Below are 25391 nucleotides of genomic sequence, written 5' to 3' on the forward strand. Positions count from 1 at the left end.
TCAGTGCTAGATACTTTTACTTTCTTTAGAAGATTTTTAGGGGCTAGGGTTGTAGCTCAGTCGTAGAGTGCTCGCCTGGTGCGTGAGAGACACTGGGTTCGATCCTCAGCACCACATAAAAATAAATAAATAAATAAATAAGGTTGAGGTATTAAAAAATGTTTTAAAAAGTTTTTATCATTGATTTTTAATATTTCTTTTCTAATCTACATATTTAATAAATTTCCCTTGAACAATGCTTTAGAATGGTGTTATGGATATTTAATTCAAAACATTCTACCTAGATTTTAGGTGGGTTGGTGGCACACAATTGCAATCCAGCTTCTCAGGAGACTAACAAAAGAGGATTTCAACCTCAAGGCCAGCCAGTGAAACTCAGAGAGAAACTGTCTCAAAATTAAAAACAAAATGGGCCAAGAATGTAGCTCAGTAGTACAATGTCTCTGGGTTCAATCCCCTGTACTGATAACAATAAAATCACCTCTAATTTCCACTATGGCTTTTCTTTTTTGACCCATTCCTTGGGAATTTGCTGAGTCTTGCTTCATTCTATGGACCAGCAGTACCATCTACTCGGGTGAATGATCCACGTGCATTTGAGAAGCACAAGTAAAAAGCAGCATAACAGAAATACAGATTTGGTAACATCTACTATTGTTCAAATCTCTTGCATTACTACTGTTATTTCCATTTGCTTATTATTAAACTGATCAGTAAGATAATTGCATTAAAACCTTCAATTCTTATTGTAAACTTTTTTTTTTTGGGGGGGGGGGGCGGCCAGGCTGCTGTTACCGAGGATTGAACTCAGGGGCAACTCAACCACTGAGCCATACCCCCAGCCCTATTTCATATTTTAGAGACAGGGTCTTGCTAAGTTGCTTAGCGGCTTGCTTTTGCTGAGGCTGGTTTTGAACTCACATTCCAGCTGCCTCAGTCTCCTGAGCTACTGTAGACTTCTGTTTCACTTCACACTTACACAAATCCTTGCTTCATGTGCTTTACATAAATAATGTAACCACTGGATTTAGCATAAGATCATAGGTAAATGACAGTTGTCTTTTTTTTTTTTTTTTTCACGATACCGATGTGGGGTGGGGTGGTAGGGAAACAGCGGGGATTGAACCTGGGGCCATTTTACCACTGAGCTACATCCCCAGCCCTTTTTATTTTTTGAGACAGGGTCTCCCTAAATTTGCCTAGGCTGACCTCAAAACCTGTGATCTTCCTGCCTCAGCCTCCCAGTACATCCAGCTAGATGTTTATGTGCTAGTAGAGACAAGAGCTTGTTTAAAGTGGACTCAAGAAAACAGAATGACACAGAATTAGTACATAAAAACAGCTCTTCCTCAAGAAGTTCTACTGTGTAAGAAAAGAAAGTGGGATGCTGATGGGAAAATAAGGTTAAAGGAAAGTTCTAAGATAAAAAACATTCTATTATTTCCCCCTTGCTAAAGATGATCACCTAAGAGCTGGATACTGAAACAAGAGAGATGGTAGGAGGCTTTTGCTGGAAGCAAAGACAGCCCATTCACAGCATCCTGGGAGAAGGCATCTCATGAACACAGAAGATTGCCCCTGGTTATCTATTGATTGCTTTTATTTTCTTGGTCCAATAGATAACAAAATTGTTTTACCTGATCAAACATAGGGACAGAAAAGTTGCATATTTGAAGAAAGAAGGTATAATGAGTTGTTCAAGAGAGCGAATGAACTAAGTACATATGGTACAACTGATGGCCAAATACTAACCGAGTTGCAGGCATTTGCACGTTCTATTTTAGAAAGACCCTTCAATTCAGTATCAAATACATTCATCTTCTCTACCAGGCAAGTGAGAGCAGTCTCTGTAGCTTCTCCAACTTTTTCGTACACACCTTTTGCCTGTAATGATTAAGAACACAGAAAGTGAAAAGGGAGAAGCAGCAAACAGGTAAATTTCTCTTTCGTATTTTTTCATAGCACATGTCTTCCCTTGCATCATTACTCTAAAGGCTGTTTTTACCTTGCTCTAGACCCAGATATTTAAAAACACATTTGAAGTATAGGTACACATTATCTTATTGTAGTAATTAGTCTTTTCATTTCCTTTAAATATATGAAACCACTAGTCACGGTATTCAGAGTTTTCAAATAGTATTTATAATTTCAGGCCATTGCTTATTATTCTGAACAGCAAACATTTGTCTCTGATGGAGATAAAAAGCAAAGGATTTACCTTACTATATGATAAAAAAGTTTTTCTGTTGGCTAAATCAAGGACATATGTTTATCTATCTTAAGCAAAATCAATACACGAGGCTCTCAGGAAAAATTCTTTCTAACCTGGGTTTTATTCATTTACAGTAACTAGTGTCAACAGCCAAGATCATCACACACACCACAATTCTTAGTCAAGGAACTGCAATACTCAATCATAAGACTCTAGGAAAAGATGCTCAGCTTTTTTTTGGCTGGTCATGCCTGACAAACAGGCTCTTGAATGGAAAGGGGAAATAAATAAAGCCACCCATAAGGAAACTCCAGGTTCTAGTTTCTCACTAAGATTCTTACCTCATTATAATCCAAAGCAGAGTCATTACAAAGAGCACAAATTGTTGCTAATTCTACCAGACCATCATATTGATGACATTTCACTGGTTTATCATCTTTATGCCTAACAAACAAGAAAACATTGTTGGATCAGTGTCATCTCTGCTGATACCTCTCCCCAAAATTAATAATGAAAATAGAATTTCTGAGACCACAGACTTGAATGCATTCAAAAGAATTTGATGGCTCTTTGAAATGTGATGTTGAAGCTGGGCACAGGCCTGTAATCCTAGTAACTCAGGAGGCTGAGGCAGGAAGATAACAAGTTCAAAGCCAGTCACAGCAACTTAGTGAGACTATGTCTCAATATAAAAAGTGAAACTGTGGATGTGGCTCAGCGGCAAAGCATTCCTGGGTTTAATCCCCAATATTACCCTCACCCCAAAAGAATGCATCTCTGTATCTCTGTTAATGGGAAATCAGTAAAAGAAATTCTTTATCAATTAAACTCCACCACTGGTATCAATGAAGAATAAAAACCCCACTTGAAATTTTGAGCTTTTAAAGGGAGCTAAATAAAGATGAAAAAGATGACTGGCTTATAACTTTTGTCTTTCACCAAATGTGATATATTTTGTTTTTTGGAACACTGCCTTACACCACATTCAGAATGCCACCTCAGTTTTTTGTTTATTTTTTGTGGTGCTGGGGATTGAACTCAGCCTAGTACATGCCAGGCAAGTGCTCTACCACTGAGTTATCCCCCAAGCCCTATCTTAGCAAACCAACACAAACACCACAGTGCCAAACAGATCCTGTATGTGAAAAGCAGGATGGGTCACTCACACTTCTCCAATGGGTGCATATGTTGATCCGGTTATGGTAAACTCATTGAGTGAACAACTATCACCTTCAACTCTGTCCAGAATGAACATCTATAGGGGTAAAAAACATAACATTATTTAACAGATACAAAAAGTCCTGCTTAAAAAATTGATCTTTGGGGAGCTGGGATGTGGCTCAGCAGTAGAGCGCTCGTGTTGCATGCATGAGACCGTGGGTTCGATCCTCAGCACCACATAAAAAATGAGTGAAATAAAGGTATTGTGTCCAACTAAAAAAAAAAAAAGATCTTTGGGGGCTGGGGTTTTGGCTCAGATACTCAGATGTAGGGTGCTCACCTAGCAAGTGCGAGGCCCTGTGTTCAACCCTCAGCACCACATAAAAATAAATAAATAAAAGTATTATGTCCAACTAAAACTGAAAAACAAATAAAAAAATTGATCTTTGGCAGTTCAATGCAAAAACAAACAAACCAAAACCTTCTCATTTAATAATTTTAACCTACCTCATTCATCCCATCCCACTTTCACCTACCAGTGTGAGAAACAGCATCAATGAGATGCTAAATCATTAATTTGCAGCAGTGGTAACAGATACAGACGACAGACAAAAACCTAAGATAAAGACTATGGGTCAGCAAAAGGTCAATTCTACTGACTTGGGTTTTTCTTTAGAATGCTCAGAATTCCAAATTTCAACTGGCTGAGAAAGTTGTTACAGCCTGATCTGATAAAAGTAATATTAGGTAGTCTGTATTTAGAGCAAAGCATGAAAGCTTAGAAAGAATAAACTCACATTTCAAGAGTTGCATAAACATTCCCTGAGTAAAATAAGACAAAGTACTTCTATGTACCTTCCCACTCACTTTATTATGGTAATAGCTCATTTTCTATGAAGGTATATAACTAGATGTATACAGTAAGGAGCCAACAGGGCTGAATGAACTGTGTCCTCTTGACAATACAGATGGAGGCTGGTTCAAGCAAAGTACTGCTCCCCTCCCCTGTTCCCCCAATGCTCAGCATGCATACTAGGCAAGTGCTGCACAACAGAGCTCCACCCAAGGGCCAGAAAATTCTTTTTTTTTTTTTTTTTTTAAGAGAGAGTGAGAGAGAGAGGGGGACAGAGAGAGAGAGAGAGAGAATTTTAACATTTATTTATTTTTTCTTAGTTCTCGGCGGACACAACATCTTTGTTGGTATGTGGTGCTGCTGAGGATCGAACCCGGGCTGCACGCATGCTAGGCGAGCGCGCTACCGCTTGAGCCACATCCCCAGCCCCGAAAATTCTTAATATTATGGAGGAATCAGTGATGTGAGCTACTTTCTTACATAAAATTTTTTCTTGGTTTGCTTCCAAAATATAATTCAGAAGCCCAATTTACAAGAATAAGATTTAGACTTGTAGTTTCATTACAAACTGAAACCATAAACCTTTCTAAAAAAAAAACTCCCACAAATTCCAAAGAAACAAAAACACATCTCAACTATACAAAAAAGAAAAAAGATTGGTTTTTCTGAGCTGTATTCCTAGTGACACAAGAGATTGAGAAAGAAGGATTTCAAGTTTAAGGCTTAGTTAATCCCTGACTTTTTTTTTTTTTAAGTGGTGCTTGGGGATTGAACCTAGGACCTTGTGCATGCAAAGCAAGCATTCTATCAACTGAGCTATATCCCCAGCCCTAAACTCTGTCTTAAAATAAAAAGGATTGGGGATGTAGCTTTGTGGAAAACACCCGTGGGTTCAATCCCCAGAACTAAGAAAGAAAGAAGATCCACATTTAATGAGAAAAAAAATCAGCTAATTTTTAAAATAACTTATTTTGTCCCACAAGATTTACTTCTTATACAGCAGATACTTTTAAATTCCAAAGGCAGACTCAGAAATAAAACATCACTGAAACGGAACTAAAAAGCTACGAGTAAAAAAGACACCACAAGGTGATTTAAAAATAAAATTTTTAAAAAAATCCACACATAAAATGGAATTCAAAACAGTGATAACTCTAGAGCAAAGATTCTAGTTCAAATAATTTGTCACGAGTTTATAACTACTCTGTCAAAAAGATTTATAACCAAGGTCAGGCATAGCATTCTGTCCCAGCTCCTGCCATATTTTTTCGAACACACAGATCATGTAATAAACAAAGTTTGTCAAAAATACTTTAACAGCATCAACCCCCAACTCTATTAAAAAAATTGTTTTCCCCAATGATATTTGGCATTTTATAAACCCAATTACTAAGTGGGCCAGGTTTAATTAACCCATTTTTCCTACAAGAAAATTCAACTTTGCCTTTTATTATAAAAGTTGGGTCACTCTCAGACTGTCACTTAACTTCTCAGCCTTAGTTTTCTACTTTCTCGAGCAGGACTGTCAAACATTTAAATAATGTCACATATGAAAACAAATTAACTGCACTAAATAGAAATCAAAACAATGGGGCATCATTACTACATACCATGGTTTTTTTTGCTGCTGCTATTGTTTTTTTCCTTTTTATGGTGCTGGGGATGGAACCCAAGGCCTCGTGCATGCAAGGCAAGCACTCTACCAACTGATATATCCCCAGCCCTCATGTTATTTCTTAATGATACTCCATTTGAAATTCCACCTGGCATGCCTGCAATACCAACAACTCAGAAGGCTAAGGCAGGAGGATCCAAGTTCAAGGCCAGCCTCAGGTACTTAAAGCAAGTTAGTAAGACCCTGTCTCAATTTTTTTTTTTTTTTAAAAGGGATAGGGCGGGCTCGGTGACTCAAGCCTGTAATTCCAGTAGTTCAAGCCTGTAATTCCAGTAGTTCGGGAGGCTGAGGCAGGAGGATCTGAGTTCAAAGCAAGCCTCAGCAAAAGCAAGGTGCTAGGTAAGACCCTGTCTCTAAATAAAATACAAAATGGCCTGGGGATGTGGCTCAGTGGTTGAGTGCCCCTGAGATCAATCCCTGGTACCACCCCCCCAATAAATAAATAAAATAAAAAGGGGTTAGGGACGGAGCTGTAGGGTGTATTGGTGGAGGGAAGTGAAATTCCTTGAATTTATAACAGAGTTTAATATATTCTAGAAGACACTCAAAATTCTAATCCACACCACCTAACTTTAGAAATGTGCTTGGGAATTCAGACTGTGACCAAGTAAACCATTTTGGATCTGCAGGGTGGAATTGTCTTAAGTCAAGGGTAGTTACATAACACCTCTGCAAATGTTGTGCAGAATACAAATTCTACATCAGGTTTCTGCTGGGAGGCAGAACACAACTCAGAAAAGACAGCCCTTTCCCTCTACTGTAAATAAAAAATAATCTGAGGAAGAATAAAAGAAGATAAGAGCAACAACAGTAACAACAATAAACTAGGAAACTGAAAACAATTTCATTACATTAGTTCAAATAAATTCATATACATTAGTTTCTTTCATGGATGTAACAACTATTCTGAGGAATTAAAACTTTAGGGCTAAATTTATTTGGGGGAAACTAAATTGTAAATACAATTTCCATTTCTTTGTCTCAAACAATTAGTATAACAAAACTAGCTTCTGACTAATTCTCCAACCTTTCAGTTCTAAGAAAAATGAACTAACCACACCAATCTACCGCCCCAGAGAGAACCAAGGAAAACTCGGAAGCTCTTTAAGAATCTGACCATCAATTCTAAACCTGGGTTTGGACCTCTCAATATTGGGAGTTGGGGGGTGGGACCATATCTAAAATTCACAAGGAATTCAAAATTGGCAAGATAAACATTCATAGGGCTTGATGTTAAACACACACATACATACACAAGCCCATGTATATATGTTTCTTAAACTCAAGAGATAAGGTCAAGAGGACAACTCTTACCTTTCAATGTCATACAAAGGCATTATGTAACAAGTCCATTCAGGTGCAGATTTGTATCCTATAACACTATAACACTATAACTATAACTTCCCTATAACACTAACCAATTCTGCAATCAAGCCTACCAATCCATAATATTTTGTTTACTTTCTTAATTTCCTTCTTACAGCCAATTTTACAGATTTCCTGCTTATTAGTTAGCCCAATAAAAACTTTTAACATGCATACAGTCTACATTTGTATGGGTCATTTGTACCTTTAGCAAAATACTCATACCAAGTTGTTTTATTTCTTCAGCTCTTATTTTTTCAATAAGGGCATGTTTAAATGGTTTCTTATCTTACCCTGAATGATGATCAAACAATATAAGAAAGGAAGGATATGCCTACGAAATGAAGCAAGTCATAAAACAATTATTTACTGCTCAGGAAGAAAGCATGCTTTATTTAATGTTTTACGGAAACAGCCATTAGGACTTCAGGTAGGAGGTTAACTAATAGCTTCCTCTATATATCTGTTAATATTCAGATGCCAAGAGGCAGAGGATGGGAAATCAAGAAGTCTCCATTATCTCCATAAAAGTTAGCAGCTACTTAGACATCCCATATTTCAAAAGACAGTTTCATTTCCTCCCAAGTATTTACAGATTGGGCTTAGACCTTCCACACAACCCACAGAATGGTAGAAATCAGAAAGCAAAGGTTCTGATGGCATGAGGTATATTGTCAGGATGAGCACAGAACCATTATAGGAAAGAGTCTTAAAGGACACCCTTACCCTGCAGACTGACATCTGGTTTGTTGTAAGTGTGCCAGTCTTGTCTGAGCAGATAACAGAAGTACAACCAAGAGTTTCCACAGAAGGGAGGCTTCGGACAATGGCATTCTTCTTTGCCATTCTTCGAGTTCCAAGAGCCAGGCAGGTGGTGATGACAGCAGGCAGACCTTCAGGGATGGCTGCAACAGCCAGGGCCACTGCAATCTTAAAGTAGTAGATAGCACCTCTGATCCAGGAGCCACCGTGAACTGGGTCATTAAAGTGCCCAATATTTATGATCCAGACTGCAATGCAAATAAGGGAAATGACTTTGGAAAGCTGTTCCCCAAACTCATCCAGTTTCTGCTGAAGGGGTGTTCTCTCCTGTTCTGTTGCAACCATTTCATCCCTGATTTTGCCAATTTCAGTGTTGACTCCAGTTGCCACCACCACTCCCATGGCTTTCCCAGCAGCAATGTTTGTACCCTAGGGAGAAGTAGAGAACTGGTCACATTCCAAATTAAATACTGATCAGTTAACCCAGACCCTGGATTTTGACCATGACCCCCAGATTCTCTCACCATGTTCTACTAGGCCTTCTCAACTGTGCGTGAGCAATGCCTCTTGAAGGCACCAAGGTACTTCCCCAAACCTGGCCTGGATTCCAGGCAGTGCCTACTTAACCCAGAGCAGCAATGTGCTGACCCACTGGATCTCTGTTCACAAGATGCAGCCTAGTTTGTAGGCCTTGGGCATGGCAGCACTCCAACCATTCCGTGTTCCCAGGTTCTCAAACTCCACAACTCTTTTTTTTTTAAAATATTTATTTTTTAGTTCTCTGCGGACACAACATCTTTGTTTGTATGTGGTGCTGAGGATCGAACCCGGGCCGCACCCAGCCCCCTCCACAATTCTTAACTCTATGCTTTCTTCATTTTCAGCTCCAACAGCTGAGGCTCTCCTACTTTTGTCAGCTATGATAAGAAGGGCAACCAGCCCCACAGGCTATCTGGAGGAGCTGTACTTAAGCACCAGAATTCAAAAGTCAACAAATTCAAGTGTCAGTGTCCTCTCCCTATTTCACTTTACTTCCTACCATTGAAATTATATGGCTTACTTTGACTATAATTCATTATTTTACTTACATTGGCTAAGCTCTTATTAACACATAAAATTCCATCATTTGAAATATCACTCTAGATTCCACAACCATTTCTATGGTATTTAAGAATTAAATAGTACAATTAACATTCACCTACCTGTCACCTAGACTGAAAAGTTTGCCTGTTTGTACTTTCTGCAAACACACACCTTTTCTTTGTGAGCCAGAAAGAACAGCAGCAGCAGTAGCACCTACCCCATTCTGAAAACACTCTCTGCAGGCTAAGGCTTCTCCAAACAAACTTACTTTTTCAATTATGTTTATAGAATTTCACCATGTTTGACCTAATCTTTTTTTCGTCCCTCAAAACTTGCCAATCAAAACAAAAGACAACATTCCACAACTGGGTTATCATTGGATTTTTTTTTCTTTTTTTTTTGGTGATAGATTGATGTCAGGGCCTCTTACATGCAAAGCATGTGCTCTACCACTGACTACACCCAGAGCACTATTATTGATGTTTTCTGACAGCTGAGACTAACCATAAGGGTGTAATTATCCTTTGGAATAATACCCAATATTTTCTAAAGCCGTTGAAGGCAGCCAGTGAAAAACAACATCCATGGATCTTTAAAAGTCCAGGTATGTCTCCAGGTAAAAATACATTTGAGCCAGATGTTGTGGTGCATACCTATAATTCCAGCAGCTAGGGAAGCTGAGGCAGGAGACTGTAAGTTGGGAGGCCAGCCTGGACAGTTTATTGAGGCCCTAAGCAACTCAGTGAGACCCTGTGTCAAAGGAAAAATGGCTAGGGATGTGGCTCAGTGATTCAATCCCCAGTACATAAAATAAAATAAAAAACAGAGGGAAAAGATGTAGCTCAGTGGCACAGTGGGTGCTCAGCATGTGTGAGGCCATGGTTTCAATCTGCAGCACCATCAACTCTCCCCACCTCCCCGGAGGAATATGATAGGGTACTCACAGAAAACAGCATATTCTTTTTATCTTGGTTGACAGCCCGTGGGTCAGGAACAGGGTCGGTGTGCTTAATAACTGAAACAGACTCACCTAAGCAGGTTGTGAGACAGAAGATACAGTTAGATCTGGCACCCCCAGATCCCAGGAACCCTCATCCATATCAACCCATTTCCATTTTAGGGATATTATCAACTTGGGAAAAGGAACATAAGGTCCAATCCATTAAAAAGGGGCAAACTATGATAATTTAGAAATGGAAATTCCAGAATAAAGAATGTGAAGATAAAGTAATTTTAATTTCAAAATAAAGGAGGAGCTAAATTTTGAAATAAAATTCCAATCATATTTATTTTCTGGAATAACTAGTGGAATTAATTTACTACCCTATACACTATTATGAATCTGACAAAAGATATGGTTCCTCATTTGGCCTAAAACTATATTGTTATAGATTATTTAACAAGACACTTTGAAGCATTTTTAAATAGCAACTGTTAAGGGAGACCCACCCTGAGAATTTCAGGCCTTCAACCCAATCATTTCCTTAACATTTTATGGCTTAAATGGCTTGCAGCTTGTTGCTGCTAATGGGAGTTTAGATAAGCTATTCATGTAACAAAACAATTAAAATTAGGAGCCTAGGTTACTCATTCATGGTATCTATGACATTAGTTGCTTTTAAAAACTGATAATCAGATAACTCTTGGTAGCCTTTAGATTTTATGTTTACTAGCTATTTAATTCAGGTTAGTATTGTTTTCAGAGTTAATCTTCTGACAACCTTACTTCCAGTCAATTGGAACCCTCCACCCTAAATTGTGCCTTTATCACACAAAGAAAGGAAAATGAAAAAAAAAAAAAATCACAAACCTAGGAATGCAAACTGCAGGTAGCTAAATAGTTGCCTTTTTTGGCTCACAGTTATTAATTGTACCTTTGCTTATTGCAAAGTATGTAGATGCAAGATTAGTACTCCTCCAGTGGGAAAAACATCTCAGCATTGAATCAGTCACTTTCCACAAAATAGGAAAACATCTCAGATTATTAGTCTCAATTAATGAGAAATTTGTAACCTTTTTTTAAAAAGTAAAATTGATTTTATTTTAAAACCAAAACTGTTTTTTTGTAGCCGGGCACACCTGTAATCCTGAAGCTCAGAAGGCTGAGACAGGAGGATGGAGATTCAAAACCAGCCTGAGTAACAGCGAGGTGCTAAGCAACTGTGAAATCCTGTCTCTAAATAAAATACAAAATAGGGCTGGGGATGTGGCTCAGTGGTCAAATGCCCCTGAGTTCAATCTCTGGTCCCCCCGCAACCCCCACCAAAAAAAAAAAAAAAAAAAAGTCAAAGCCCTAAGAAAACAAATATCAAAGAAGAGAGAATTAGGGTGAAATACCGTAAGGGACAGTGGGCAAGAGCTAACTCTATTAGCATGGGAAATGAGAGGGTTGAGCAATGTCAGTGACTTTCCAATATGCTAATACTTACCAGTGAGAATCGACTGGTCAACTCTCAAAGTTGTCGATTTGATGGAAGTCAATCTTATATCAGCAGGAACTTTGTCACCAACTAAGGGAAGGAAGAGATAAAGTGAGCAAGTTTTGCCACAGTTATAATTATAACCATATTATAATTTTACTTCAAATCAAACATAATTCTTAAAGAAAATAGTCTATATACAGTACAAAATACAAAAGTCACTAAAACAAACAAATGATCAACCTATCTCAAGTTCATAAAAACTGTGATAGTAGCACTCTGAGGCTGTGGCAGAGTGCTAAGGCCAGCCTGGGCAACTTAGCAAGATCCTGTCTTAAAATAAATAAGGGCTGGGGATGCAGCTTAGTGGTACAATATCCCTGGATGAGGATCGCAAGTTCACAGAAACTTGAGAGGAGCTAAGGAACTCAGTAAGACCTAGTTCCCCACCCCACTCCCAATCAATCTATCTCCAGATTAAAAAAAAAAAAAAAAAAAAAAGTTTGGCTACATACATGCTCATATAGGCCACCAAGCTTTCGCTGTGTAATAAGTAAGGTATTTCTTAGGCTTCCTGTATCTTGTGATTCAGTTCATTAAGAACAGTTACATTATTATGAACAGGAAACAGATGGTTTTCCAAAAAGATGCTCAATTAACCTCACATAAGATAATTCAAAAATAAATCTGGAGCCGGGCACAGTGGTGCATGCCTCTAATTCTAGCAGCTTGGGAGGCTGAGGCAGGAGGATCGTGAGTTCAAAGCCAGCCTCTGCAAAGCTGAAGCACTAAGCAACTCAGCAAGACCCTATCTCTAAATAGAATACAAAATAGGGCTGGGGTTGTAACTTAGTGGTCGAGTGTCCCTGAGTTCAATCCTCAGTACCAAAAAAAAAAAAAAAAGAGTACAGGGCTGGGGCTGTAGCTCAGCAGTAGAGAGCTTGCCTAGCATGTGTGAAGCACAAATAAAATAAAGGCATCCTGTCCATCTACAACTACAAAAAAAATTTTTAAATTTTAAAAAAATCTGTACAGACACTACTTTTAACTATGAATCTAATAAACAAAAACTATTAATGTGGGAAACACTCATGTAATATCAACAGGCACATCTGGTATTTACAACTCCCTTCCAGACTTTGTGATCACCCTGTATGTGTGCTACTGGTCAAAGAGGAAGGCTGCAAAATTTGGCAGGCAAACTGGCAATATATACCCAAACTGCAAAGCACAACATTTTTACCCCATAACTCCATTCCTTTCCCATACCAGGGATTAAATCCAGGTGAAGCCACCAGAGCCATATCCCCAGTCCTTTTTTCTATTTAGAGACAGGGTAGTCCTCCTCTTTAGCCTCCTGAGTGGCTGGGATTATAGGCATGCATTACCATACCCCTTTTACCCTAATTCTCCTACAGGAATTTACCCTACTGACACTGCTCACAGAGCACGTGTTTAATTCACAGCACAGTCTTTTGGTAATAGACTCTACTAACAATAATGTGAAAACTTCCTCTAAGACACAATGCACGCTGAGTATATCTTAGATGTGAGTGATGTGTATGGGGCTGCCAGTGGCATAAGAAAATACCTCTGGGAAGGTGTTAACAAACTGGAAACACTGGGGCATGGATGGAGGAGACTTTCTCACCTTATTTGCTCTGGTACCCTTTGAAAAGTGTATTATCACAAATTAATAAAACTTTTGCATAACTTGAAAAAGATCTTTTAGTCAACTGAACTTTCTTTCCTAGGCTAAAGAATTCCTTTAATAACTCTTTAAAGGGACCATATCTTAATCCCTGGAGGCTGGAGTATCTCAAGTTCTAGGCCAACTTCAGCAACTGGGCAAGATTTTCACTCAAAATAAAAAACAAGGGCTGGGATGCAGCCTGGGTTCCATCCCTAGCATGTTGGCGGAGGTGGGTAGTGGAATGTAGGGGGCTGGGAGTGCAGCTCAGTGGTAGAGTGGCATAGGCCCTAGGTACTAGGATTCCACCCCTAGTACCATCATCCCAGAAGTGTAAAATAGCTTTCCATGACTTTCTGAAACCGGCGTGGTTTTATAAGTATTAATGTAAAAAATAAAAATTAAAATATCATTTGTAATTCTAGGGAGATTTATTCTAAAGTCAAAACTTCATTTTTCTAAACTTATTCTATATACTTAATTATTATTGTCACTGGTTATATGTAAAGTAACAAAATAGTCGTCCTGTTTAAGAAATAAATTTTGAAGAGAAAAAAGGTAAACACTGGACTTGTTAAATCTACAATTTAGTTTCAAATTTACACTTCAGAGTTTTTAAGAATATGATTTGCTTTTTTACCTTTAGTGCATGAAACAACTTTGCAGTAGGCAATGTGATTGCAAAATGGCACAGAAAGAGTAATACATAATCTCAAGAGGCAAAGATCATCCTAGCATTTGACTGCAGGGACACATACGTTGAGGTGAAATTCCTGCTGGAAATGCTTATGCAACGAAGAGCAATATTCCAAATGAATAAACCAGAACCTTTCATTTTAGAAAATTTAAAATTCTGTGCATGTTATGATGAAGGGTACACATCTAATGGATAAAGAAATAGCTAGCACAGATGAGGTCCTGGGTTCCATGCCCAGCACCAAAACAAAGCAATTGACACAGGAGAAACTGTGCTCTTCTCAAGCCAAAAAAAATCTGACATATAATCCTTAGTTCAGGCTCTCATATACATGACACATTTTTAAATGTACTTTTTTAAAATTATTTTTTGGTGGATACAATATCTTTATTTTATTTTTAGGTGGTGCTGAGGATTGAACCCAGTGTACCTCATGCATGCTAGGCGAGCACTCTACCATTGAGCCTCAACCCCAGCCCCTGACACATTTAAGACCAGCAAAGCTAGTATGCAAATTAGGGGCCAACTATAAGAGGATGCAAAAGTGCTGGGCTTGTTTTGCTGAATTTCAGTGTAAGAGCAGAGTCTTTTTTTTTTTTTTTTTTGGTGTGTGTGTGTTGCTAAGGATTGAACCCAAGGCCTAGTGCATGTAAGGCAAGCACTCTACCAACTGAGCTGTGTCCCTACCCCTAAGAGCAGAGGTTTAGACAAACAGAAAACATTTTTTTTTTGAGGCAATAAATACCAAAGTTAAATTTCCAGGATAATACATACAGTCGCATTATCTATTAGGGTGGGACAAATACCACATTTGCTGCATGAAAAATACTTATATTGATGTTATAAATTAACCATCTAGTCTTCCTCTAAAGGTTGGGTTAAATATATAAACAGTGTCTTTCTTTAATGTATACAAAGTTATATTGTACACATTTAACTTTGACTCAATATTGAGAAATGAATGCTTCACATGTTTAAAGTACAAAAGATGGGGAAAACCCTTAAAAATTGCCTTCAATTCTTCTCAACCTTTTTTCCATCTCACAACTGACATTCTAATTAGAATAGCAATTAAGATGGGCATGGCATGGGCCTGTAATCCCAGCTATTTAGGAGGCTGAAGTAGGGCTAAAGTTCCAGACTAGCCTAAGCAATTTAGGTAAACCCTGACTCCAAAAAAAAAGGCCAGGGATGTGGTTTGGTTCAGTGATAAAGTGCCCCTGGGCTAAATCCCCAGTACCCATGCACAAAAGGCAATTAAAATTTAGTGACTGTCTAGTATGGCATTATGTAAAAATGTGAATGTGTAACCTATGTGATTCTGCAATCTGTATTTGGGGTAAAAATGGGAGTTCATAACTCACTTGAAACTATTGTTCGAAGTATGATATGTCAAGAGCTTTGTAAGGTTTTGAACAACCAATAAAAAAAAAATTAAAAAGAAAAGAAAAAGGCCAGTAATGTGGCTCATCATATTAAAAAAAAAAAAAAAATTTAGTGACTGAAAGTCGATTGGGGGGGGGGGGGGCTCAACAGCACACACCTGAAATCAAGTACTGTAGAAGATTTATTTTTTAAGTTGTAGATGAACATAATACCTTTATTTATTAATCATATGTGGTGCTGAGAACTGCCTCACACATGCCAGGCAAGCGCTCTACCACTGAGCCACAACCCCAGCCCTCCCAGGCAGAATGATCTTAAATTGGAGGTCAGCCCTGTCAAATTAACAAAATTCTCTTAAAGGGGGGGGGGGGAGGACTGGGGTTGTGGTTCTGCAGTATCTCCAGTCCTATGATTCACACACCCCCACCCCCGCAAAAAAATTTTGAGGCAGGGTTTTGCCCAATAGCTAAGTTGCTTAGGGCCTCCCTAAATTGCTGGTGCTGGCTTTGAACTCACAATCCTCATGCCTCAGTCTCTGGACCGCTGGGATTACAGGTGTGCACCACCACACCTGGCTAGGACTCCCTTTTCAATGCATTTGGAGCAGGACCTAGGACTTCACACATTTTAAATTTTTCCAAAAATCACTAGAAAAATTAACACAAGGGAAAAGTGCAAAACCACAGGATCAGAGATGTGTGAAGGGCTTGTTTAGAACAGCCTCTACTGTATGCTGCTTCCACTGTACTAGGACATTAGCTCTACTGTTAGAATATCTGACTTCTCAGCATTTGGGAAACTACTACTTAAAAATTATAGATTGCTATTTCCATTAGAAGATGACCTCTTTGCAGAAAGGTGCCAACGCAGCATGAACCTGAATAGTTTTTTAAAATATATATATATTTTTAGCTGTAGATGAACACAATATCTTTATTTATTTATTTTATGCAGCGCTGAGAATTGAACCCAGTGCCTCACACATGCTAGGCAAGTGCTCTGCCACTGAGCCACACTCCAGCCACCCCCTAAACAGGTTTTTCAATCTTCTTGCTCAACTAATCCAACACTTCAGTTAACTGTGCTGTGGGGCTCTGCTTCACTCTTTCTGTTGGTAAGTCTATTTAGAATGGTCTGACCATTAGGAAGCAGGTTTTCTTAAGAAGGAGTTAAAAGATCTAGGAAGGACCCATGGAATACTTTTCAAAGACAACAATTTCCTTTTGTTCTGTGAATTATAGACAGAGGGTTTGTGCCTGAGGAGCAGGCAGTATTGTTCTGATGATCACATCCAGTAATATTTCCCTGATGGGGCATGTCAATGCCCTCAGGGCAAGCGGTAGTGGAAAATTCTTCCTCTTGCCAAGAGAAAGCTATGCAAGTTTTTCCTCCAAAATTGTTTTTCTGTCTCTTTGGATGAAGGGAGGTATAATAAAAGAATATCTGTTATTAAACTACCTTCCTTTAACACTTTATTTTAACTCAGCTATCTTGCTCCCTCAGTTCATACCTCTTTTCTTTGCCAACACAATAAAGGTTTCCACTTTAAACAAAAATCCTCAGAGTACACTCTAGGTTAGGGTTACCAAGAGTATAATTTGCTTAAAGGAAATTATTACTTTGTCACATTTTAGAACTGAACCAAAGGTATTCATAAGCCATGAGAAACACTATTTGCATCACTTATGTAAAATATAAACACCAATGTTTAAAATAAGCAGCACTCTGGGCTGGGGATGTGGCTCAAGCGGTGTCCTGCTCGCCTGGCATGCGTGAAGCCCGGGTTCGATCCTCAGCACCACATACAAACAGGGATGTTGTGTCCGCTGAGACTAAAAAATAAATATTAAAAAAGAAAATTCTCTCTCTAAAAAAAAATAAGCAGCACTCAAAAAATATTTATTAAACATTTATGTATAATTTCCAGTGGAAAATAGAATTATTCAACTCTTTTATAAGAAAAATTGTTCCCTAAATGTTTTTTTTTTTTGGGGGGGGGGTGGTGAGGCTGGGGATTGAACCCAGGGCCTTGCACATCCTAGACAAGCATTCTACCACTGAGCCTCAATCCTTCCCTCCACTATTATTTAAAAAAAAAATTAGTTATAGTTGGACACAATATCTTTATTCTATTTATTTTTATGTGGTGCTGAGGATCAAATCCAGTGCCTTACATGTGATAGGCGAGGGCTCTACCGCTGAGCCACAACCCCAGCCCCATTTTTTTATCTTTTTAAAAAATATTTCACTATTGTTTTTAAGTTTAAATGGCTCTAGAAAAAGCAAGTCATAACGAAATAAATTATCCTTACACATTTAACTATGACTTGCATTTTCACTACTTGCTTATTACTTCCAGGCCTTGGGTGAGCAGGAATAACATTATAGAGCACCACAATATAGATTACATTTGCCCCAATCTCATTTGGTGGGTAGCATTCTCTTTTTAAAAGTGCCAATGTGGCCAGGTGTGGTGTCACACTTCTATAATTTCAGCACCTGGGAAGGCTGAGACAGGAGATCACAAGTTTGAGGTCAGCCTCAGAAATTTAGCAAGGCCCAAAGCAATTAAAGGAGAACCTGTCTAAAAATAATAATAATAATAGGGGCTGGGGATGTGGCTCAAGCAGTAGCGTGATTGCCTGGCATGTGTGCGGCCCGGGGTTCGATCCTCAGCACCACATACAAAGATGTTGTGTCCGCCAAAGACTAAAAAATAAATATTAAAAAATTCTCTCTCTCATAAAAAAAAATAATAATAATAATAATAAAAGGCTGGGCATGTAGCTCGGTGGTAGAGTACTCCTGGGGTTCAATACCTAGTTCCAAAAGTAAAAAACCAATGTGAAACTACTCTCCTGTGTTTCAAGTGCTTCTTCTTACAAGACTAGAGATATAAGTTAGTCTCCCACCACAGATTATAACATGACCAACTGCTGCCTACCCCTCACCACTCTCTCCTCTCTGAACTTCAAACACAATTCAGTTCCTCATGGTGCTTTCTGGGTACTCACACACCCTCTCTTTTCTTCCCTACAGAGCAAGGATTTCCCTGAACTCTCAAATTAGGCTGGTTATCCCTTAGGATGGGCCACAAAGAGCACCCCTTCCTGATACTCAACACTATGTTCTGGTGTACCTATATCAAGAGACCAAAAGCTCTATGAAGGCAGAGTCTATGGGCTACCAATGATTCCCTAATTCCTACCACTCACTGTGTGTTGGGTACATTGCTAAGTAAAATACTTGTCAATGAACAAAATGCTTGCAGCACACATTTCCTTTAATATACAAACATCAAGAGACTTCTATCAAGTTGAACTATGTCACAAATCAACAAACAATAAAAAATCAGGGACCAAAGAGATCTGAGATTAGTTGGGTTAAATAAGGTTTACTAATACTTAACAGTTAAGTTCTTCAGTGAGACTAAAAATAATTTTTTAAAAAGGGTACATTTTAAATCAAAAGGAATACTTTAAAATAAAACTGATTTTAAAATTGGCTTGGCTGGTTCTATGCAGGCATGTTCCTAAATACTAGAGAAATAAAAAACAGCATGGTAACCATGAATATATGTGGTAGAGGCAGCCATGGGCTAGCTAAGGTTAGAGTGTACAACATGTGGCGTATCTCCCAATATGACTTTTTCTTTTTTAAACTACAAAGGTAAAAACATACTTTAAACAGGTTATTCAACAAATATGCATCACTGTTAACAGTAGTTACCTTCTGGATCATTTTTTTGGTGTTGGGAATTGAACCCAGGGGTACTTACCCACTGAGCCACATATCCCCAGCTTTTTTCTGAGACAGGGTCTTGGCTAAGTTGCTGAGGCTGGCTTTGAATTTGCGACCCTCCTGCCTCAGCCTCCCAAGCTGCTGGGATCACAGGCATGTACCATGGCACCTGGCTAGATCATTCTTTTTGTAGATGAACATAATGCCTTTATTTATTTATATGTGGTGCTAAGGATCAAATCCAGTGCTTCACATGTGTAAGGCAGGCGCTCTACCACTGAGCCACAACCCCAGCCCGAGAACACTGCTATTATACCAAGTACTTGTTGTAAAGGCTGCATAAGTCACTACTTCAACCTCTCAACTGCTCACAAGAAACATGCCATTATCTCCTTCTCATTTTATTAGCGAGGCACTTTTCAAGGTCCCAGTATTGTACAACCACACTACAGGCTCAAATCAGTCTCCATTTCAAGGCCATCTGGTGTTTCTAACTCTTCCATTACAGTGCTATAGGACAAATACTTTTGTGAAAAACGCTTTAATTCATAGAAGAATTCCCTATAAATGGCTATGGTTTCCACCAAATTCAGATTCCTGCCATCTCCCTACAACTCTCAACCTTGCAATGGTCCCAGCTCTGGCAATGTTGAGCGCTTTGCTTGGTTTTCGAAAGTGATCGTCTTTAATAAACTTAGGAAAACTGAATCCCAAACCATGTAGTTTTCTTCTACTTTTCCAAAATCCTAATCTCAATGGAAAGGTTGACACTTACTGGTACTGCGACTCTCACTGAGTCATGGGAAGGGAGAGGAGGTAATTACAGGAAATCAGGAAATGCCAGCCCCATGAAATCAGGTCAGGTTTCAAGATCGACTGGTCCATCACGGTCTGATGGCTAGAGAGACCTCTGAGAGTGCCTCATTTCTGAGTTTTTAATATCCTAACACTGCTGAAGGACCTTAGGTCTCAAAACTCTCTAATTCTAAATACCTGCATTGATTTGTTTTCATTTTGCTATTCTGCTTTAAACAAGTTTTTTAAAATCGTTTTTTTAGGGCTGGGGATGTGGCTCAAGCAGTAGCGCTCGCCTGGCATGCGTGCGGCCCGGGTTCGATCCTCAGCACCACATACAAACAAAGATGTTGTGTCCGCCGAGAACTAAAAAATAGATATTAAAATTAAAAAAAAAAACTGCTTTAAAAAAAATTTTTTTTTTAGTTGTAGATGGACCTTTATTTTATTTATTTATTTTTATATGGTGCTTAGGATAGAACCCAGTGTCTCACACATGCTAGGCAAATGCTCTACTACAGCCCCACCCCCACGTTCTTTTTTAATTTTTTTTTAGTTGTTGCTGAACACAATACATTCATTCATTCATTTATTTATTTATGTGGTGTTGAGAATCGAACCTAGTGCCTTGCCCGTGCTAGGCAAGCGCTCTACCGCTGAGCTACAACTCCAGCCCCTATACAAGTTCTTCAGATAAAGAATTATTCTGTTTTAAAAACAGATGTAGCTTCCAGGATTCACAAAAAATAATTATTTTCTGTTTTATCTGGATACAGATATTTCAACCTGCATCTCTAAAGAGCCCTTGTTCTCTCATCCTTCTCACCATGAAATAATTCTACACAAGGAGGGAAGAAAACGAACCAGAATAAACATTCTCAAAACCTTACTTGGTCATACCTCTTTGCTTGTGATTCTGTTTATTATTTAAGAACAAAACTGTTCATTGTGATGATACCTTATCAGGTGATTTCTCTGAATCTGAAGTTAGAAAAGTGTTGCTCTAAACATGCCAAACTGCTGGCTAAATCTTAAGGCACATTTTTCCCCTCTGAAGTATTAGTTATAAACCCAGTGCCTCACACATGCCAGGCAAGTATTCTACACTCTATGCTATGTCGAAAACCACACCACTTTTTGTATGTATTTTTTTGTGGTGCTGGGGATTGAACCTAGGGCTTTGTGCATGCAAGGCAAGCACTCTTCCAACTAAGTTATATCCCCAGCCTCCACATTTTTTATTTTGAAACAGGGTCTTACTAAGTTATCAAGGCTGGCCTTAAACTTATGATCCTCCTGCCTTAAGCCTCCCATGTTGCTGGGATTACAGGCATGTGCAACTAAACCTGCACCCCCCGACCATGTCTTTTAAGTTCTCATTTTTACATTTTTCATTATATTTATTTATTTATTTTTATGTGATGCTGAGGATCAAACCTAGTGCCTTACACATGCTAGGCAAGTGCTTTTCCACTGACTCACAACCACAGACCTTGTTTTTACATTTTTAAAAGATAGTTTAAATTAAAAAAAAAAATTTGCCAAATAGACTGGATATGGAACATGAGAGACAAAAAGCCTCAAATATTTACTAGCTGGTCCTTTTCAAAAACAAATCTTTTTTTTAATTATTTTTTTTTAGTTGTAGATGGCCACAATACTTTTATTTTATTTGTCTATTTTATGTGGTGCTGGGGATCGAACCCAGTGCCTCATGCATGCTAGGCAAGCACTCTACCACTAAGCCACAATCCTAGTCCCAAAATCAATCTTTGTCAACCTTCTGTTCTATAGCATCTGGGAGCTCAGCAGATGTGGATTAAATATTTGCTGAATGTTCAAAGCCAGACTCTGCCCCAATCCCCAAAGTGAAATCAGTCTAAGCCTCATGATCAAACTATTAGAATCAGATATATTCTAGAGCCAGAACACTCTCTTGAAGAGTCCACTGTAATTACCTGATTCTGTAAAGAGGTCAATCAGCTTTGTCTAATGTCATGCAGAATTCAGATAATCTAGATTTTCTTACACATATTGAGTCACCTATTTCACAACTTTGCCTTTTACGCAACTGACAACTGATTGGAAAAGCCACTTCATGTGTGGTTACCAAATTTCAATATTGCAAGTTTACTATTAAAAGTGAAACATACTTTCCTTTAAGTATTAGTGAAGTTTAAGAATTATTCTATACTTGAATATATTTTAAAATTGTTGGCACTACAGCCCAACATTTCATCTTCACTTTAGGGAATATAAATTTCTTACAGCTCTAAAGCAAATACAATTTTATTTAAGATTGTGTCATTTCTATCACTTACATAATCAAAAACAGGAGTCAGTCCAAAGTACACTACAGGACCAAAGTCATCTGAGTTTATGTTCTTGTGCTATCTGTCAACCCCAGGTTACCAAGATACATGAAGTTTTGTTTTAAACAATCCAGAAAACAATGCCCTTAAAAAAATCAATAACCCCCAAATGCTAAAATTGGGACATTTTTTGCTCTCACTTGATTCACTTTTATAATATCAGCAAGTAACACAAAGTTTTAGAATACTGACATTTGCTTCTTAAGATCATATGCAATTTTACTATTTTTGGTTTCCATCCATCTAGAGAACTATTTTCTTGGCACTAAGATAATGTAAAACTACTGTGGCTTTAGAAGATGAATACATGAGTCATTATTCCCAAATATTTATTTGCCAAATCAATGTTATTTGGATCCTGTGTTCTAGATACAAATGCTTATGTGAACCCTAGTTGTAATTCATACTTAAGACAACTTCTTCTTGGAAAGGTTATTAACTAGTAATAGCAACATCTAAATTTAATTTCCTTAACGCTTTCCACATCTCCCCCCCAAAAACCAATCCAGCCTAACCTTCCAAAAACTCAACTGAATCATCCTATCAGATATCTTCCAACAGATGGCAAAAAGAACTTTATCACTTAGAGACAGGAGATGAAACTTAACATTCTAAATGACAAAAAGCTCTGTTCCTGTCTGAAAGCATCAGGAACACAAGTCAGTACATTTTCAATTTCCAAATATTTTACAATATTTTCCATTGTTCCAATATATAATTACCTTTTCATGCCCAATTTATAGTTTAAATAAAAGCATAAAACTATTATATATTTTAAATTATAAAAGCTCAATTTATGCCATTCTTTCAGTTTAGGTAGACTTAGTAAGACTTTTCCCTCTTTTGGGGGACAGGGTCTTGGTAAGTTGTCCATGCTAGCCTCAAATTTTAAACCATGCCTTAGCCTTCCAAGCAGCTACAATTACAGGTGTGTGCCACCATACCTGGTGACAATAAAACTTTAAGAAAAAAAAAATCCGAATGAAATTCACTTCTACACTTTCCAAGAACTGAATTATTAGGTTAAATACAAAGAAAAATAATACATAATAGCCAGAGGATGAAAATGTTCCACAATTAGACAGTGATGATTACAGACTCTGTGACAACACTTAACTGTATATTTTTTTTTTGACAGGGGGTGGGGTGGGTACCAGGGATGGAACTCAGGGGCACTGAGCCACATCCCCAGCTTTATTTTTTTGTATTTTATTTAGAGACAGAGTCTCACTGAGTTTAGTACCTTGCTGAGGCTGGCTCTGAACTTGAGATCTTCTTGCCTCAACATCCTGAGCTGCTGGGATTATAGGCATGTGCCACAGCACTCGGTATTAACTGTGTACTTTAAGAGTAAACAAATGACATGCTATTGTCTCAGTAAAGCCATTTAAAAAAATGGTGACCTGGGTATAACTGAAAGGATTGATACCTACGCTATGTATAGATTTACCAAGTACACTATATATCATCTAATAAGTAGTTGAAGGCAGAGGAAATAAGCCACAAAGACTCATTTTTCAACTACAAAAGGTGAATAGTTATTTATTTGCAGTGATTGAAGGTTAAAAAATCATTTGCAAAGTTACTACAGTATCCATACATTTTAAGTTCAGCTATTACTGACCACATGCACAGATGGCAATGATCTATTCTGTACAGTAAGCTGCGAAATAAAATAAGCATGTTCCCATTAACTGAACCTACCCTCTACTTCTGATTTTAGAGAACACAAGACATACCCAACAAGAAGGTGTCAACTGTCAAGGTGACACTTCCCATTAAGGATTCAGAAACTGGTGAAAGGGAAATGAATTTTAATGTATGTATTGCCTGTAGCAGATATTATATTCACCTGAGATGAAGAACAAGGAATTTAAAACTCATCTTTTTTGAATATTCAACTTGGTTTTTTGAGTTTAATTTGTTTTTAATATTAAAAGACAGGAAATAATTGTCAGGAGCCAAGGGAGAAGAGAATGGGAAATGAGTTTTTAATGGATATATGGTTTTTAGGTTGAGGGGTGATGAAAAAGTAATGGAGATGGATGGTGGTGATAGCGGTATGACAGTATGAACATACTTAATGGCACAGAACTGTACCATTAAAAACAGATAAAATAGGCTGGTGCAGTGGTGCACACCTATAATCCCAGTGACTCTAGAGGCTAAGACAGGAGGATCACAAGTTCTAGATCAGTTTTAGCAACTTAACAAGACTCTGTCTTAAGAATTAAAGAGTGCTGGAGGTGTAACTCAGCAGTGAGTGGATGTAGGTTCAATTCCCATTACTGGGGGCAAGAAAGAGGGGAATTAAATAAATTAAAGAGATTCTAGAAGACTAGAAATCTCAGATCACACACTATGAATCAACCATTATCTGTCGTTCCTAAACTGTCAAATGCAATATATATAATACAAAAAAATGGAAATATACAGTGTGCAGAAAGTCAGATCAGGGTTATAACCAAAGCTTCTCCACTATGTGATCAATGCATTGGGCAAGTGAATAAAGTCTGTAGGATTTATCAAACTTTCCAAAAAAGGTAAGGAAAAAATCTGGTGGTACTGAAAAAGCCTGTATGCCTGGAGCATAAACAAACTGCATAAGATGAATTCACAGAAGCAGGGACATGCAAGTTCTATTAAGTCAAAGAAAGAATTTTATATTTCAAGAGCAATAGGGAAACCAACAAGGAAAGCCAGAGCCTCCCTAGGATAGTTACAGTGTAAGACAACAGCCAGACTGGTGTGATAACCAACGAGACAGTTCATGGACTTGGATGTGCTCTGAGGTCAGTAGAGCCAATGGTCTCAGTGTCAAATAAGATGATAAGAGAGGGAAGAATCCCAAAGATCCCAAGATTGTCTGAGTCCACTAGGTGGTTAGAATGCCCTACCAAGAAGGCAAAGCCCAGCAAGAAACAGAATTCAGAGGAAAAAAGAAACCAAAACCATCAAGGCAGAAAAGAAGCTGGCTATAGTCTTAATGGAGACCCAATACACTGAAATAGTAGACCAAATACATTAAAATATTCTCAATTTGACAGGCTGAGAATGTATCCCAGATGAAGCTGGAGAAATGGCAATTGAAGCCAAACAACTGTATATACATATGTAGGCGAGGCCATCTGCAACCCAACCTACCATATGTTTATGGAATGACAATTATTTTCCTGTCA

The 25391-nt window shown here is 38.2% G+C and overlaps 1 protein-coding gene across 2 annotated transcripts in view; it reads right to left on the bottom strand.

Annotated features, from left to right (window-relative positions):
- The window catches only part of Atp2a2 (ATPase sarcoplasmic/endoplasmic reticulum Ca2+ transporting 2), a 56991-nt gene that overhangs the window by 15743 nt on the left and 15857 nt on the right, over positions 1–25391 (bottom strand). For both annotated transcript variants that reach the window (XR_013434819.1, XM_040289490.2), the window contains exons 6-11: positions 11541–11621; positions 10056–10141; positions 7993–8457; positions 3379–3467; positions 2554–2656; positions 1753–1884 (exon numbers count right to left, since the gene is read on the bottom strand). Coding sequence is in view for 1 of the 2 variants with exons in the window: in XM_040289490.2 (XP_040145424.1) it covers positions 1753–1884; positions 2554–2656; positions 3379–3467; positions 7993–8457; positions 10056–10141; positions 11541–11621 (956 nt within the window). In the remaining variant the exon portion in view is untranslated. The remainder of the gene's footprint in view (positions 1–1752; positions 1885–2553; positions 2657–3378; positions 3468–7992; positions 8458–10055; positions 10142–11540; positions 11622–25391) is intronic.

Source organism: Ictidomys tridecemlineatus, chromosome 2 (genome assembly GCF_052094955.1).
Source record: "Ictidomys tridecemlineatus isolate mIctTri1 chromosome 2, mIctTri1.hap1, whole genome shotgun sequence".
Classification (NCBI taxonomy): Eukaryota; Metazoa; Chordata; class Mammalia; order Rodentia; family Sciuridae; genus Ictidomys; species Ictidomys tridecemlineatus.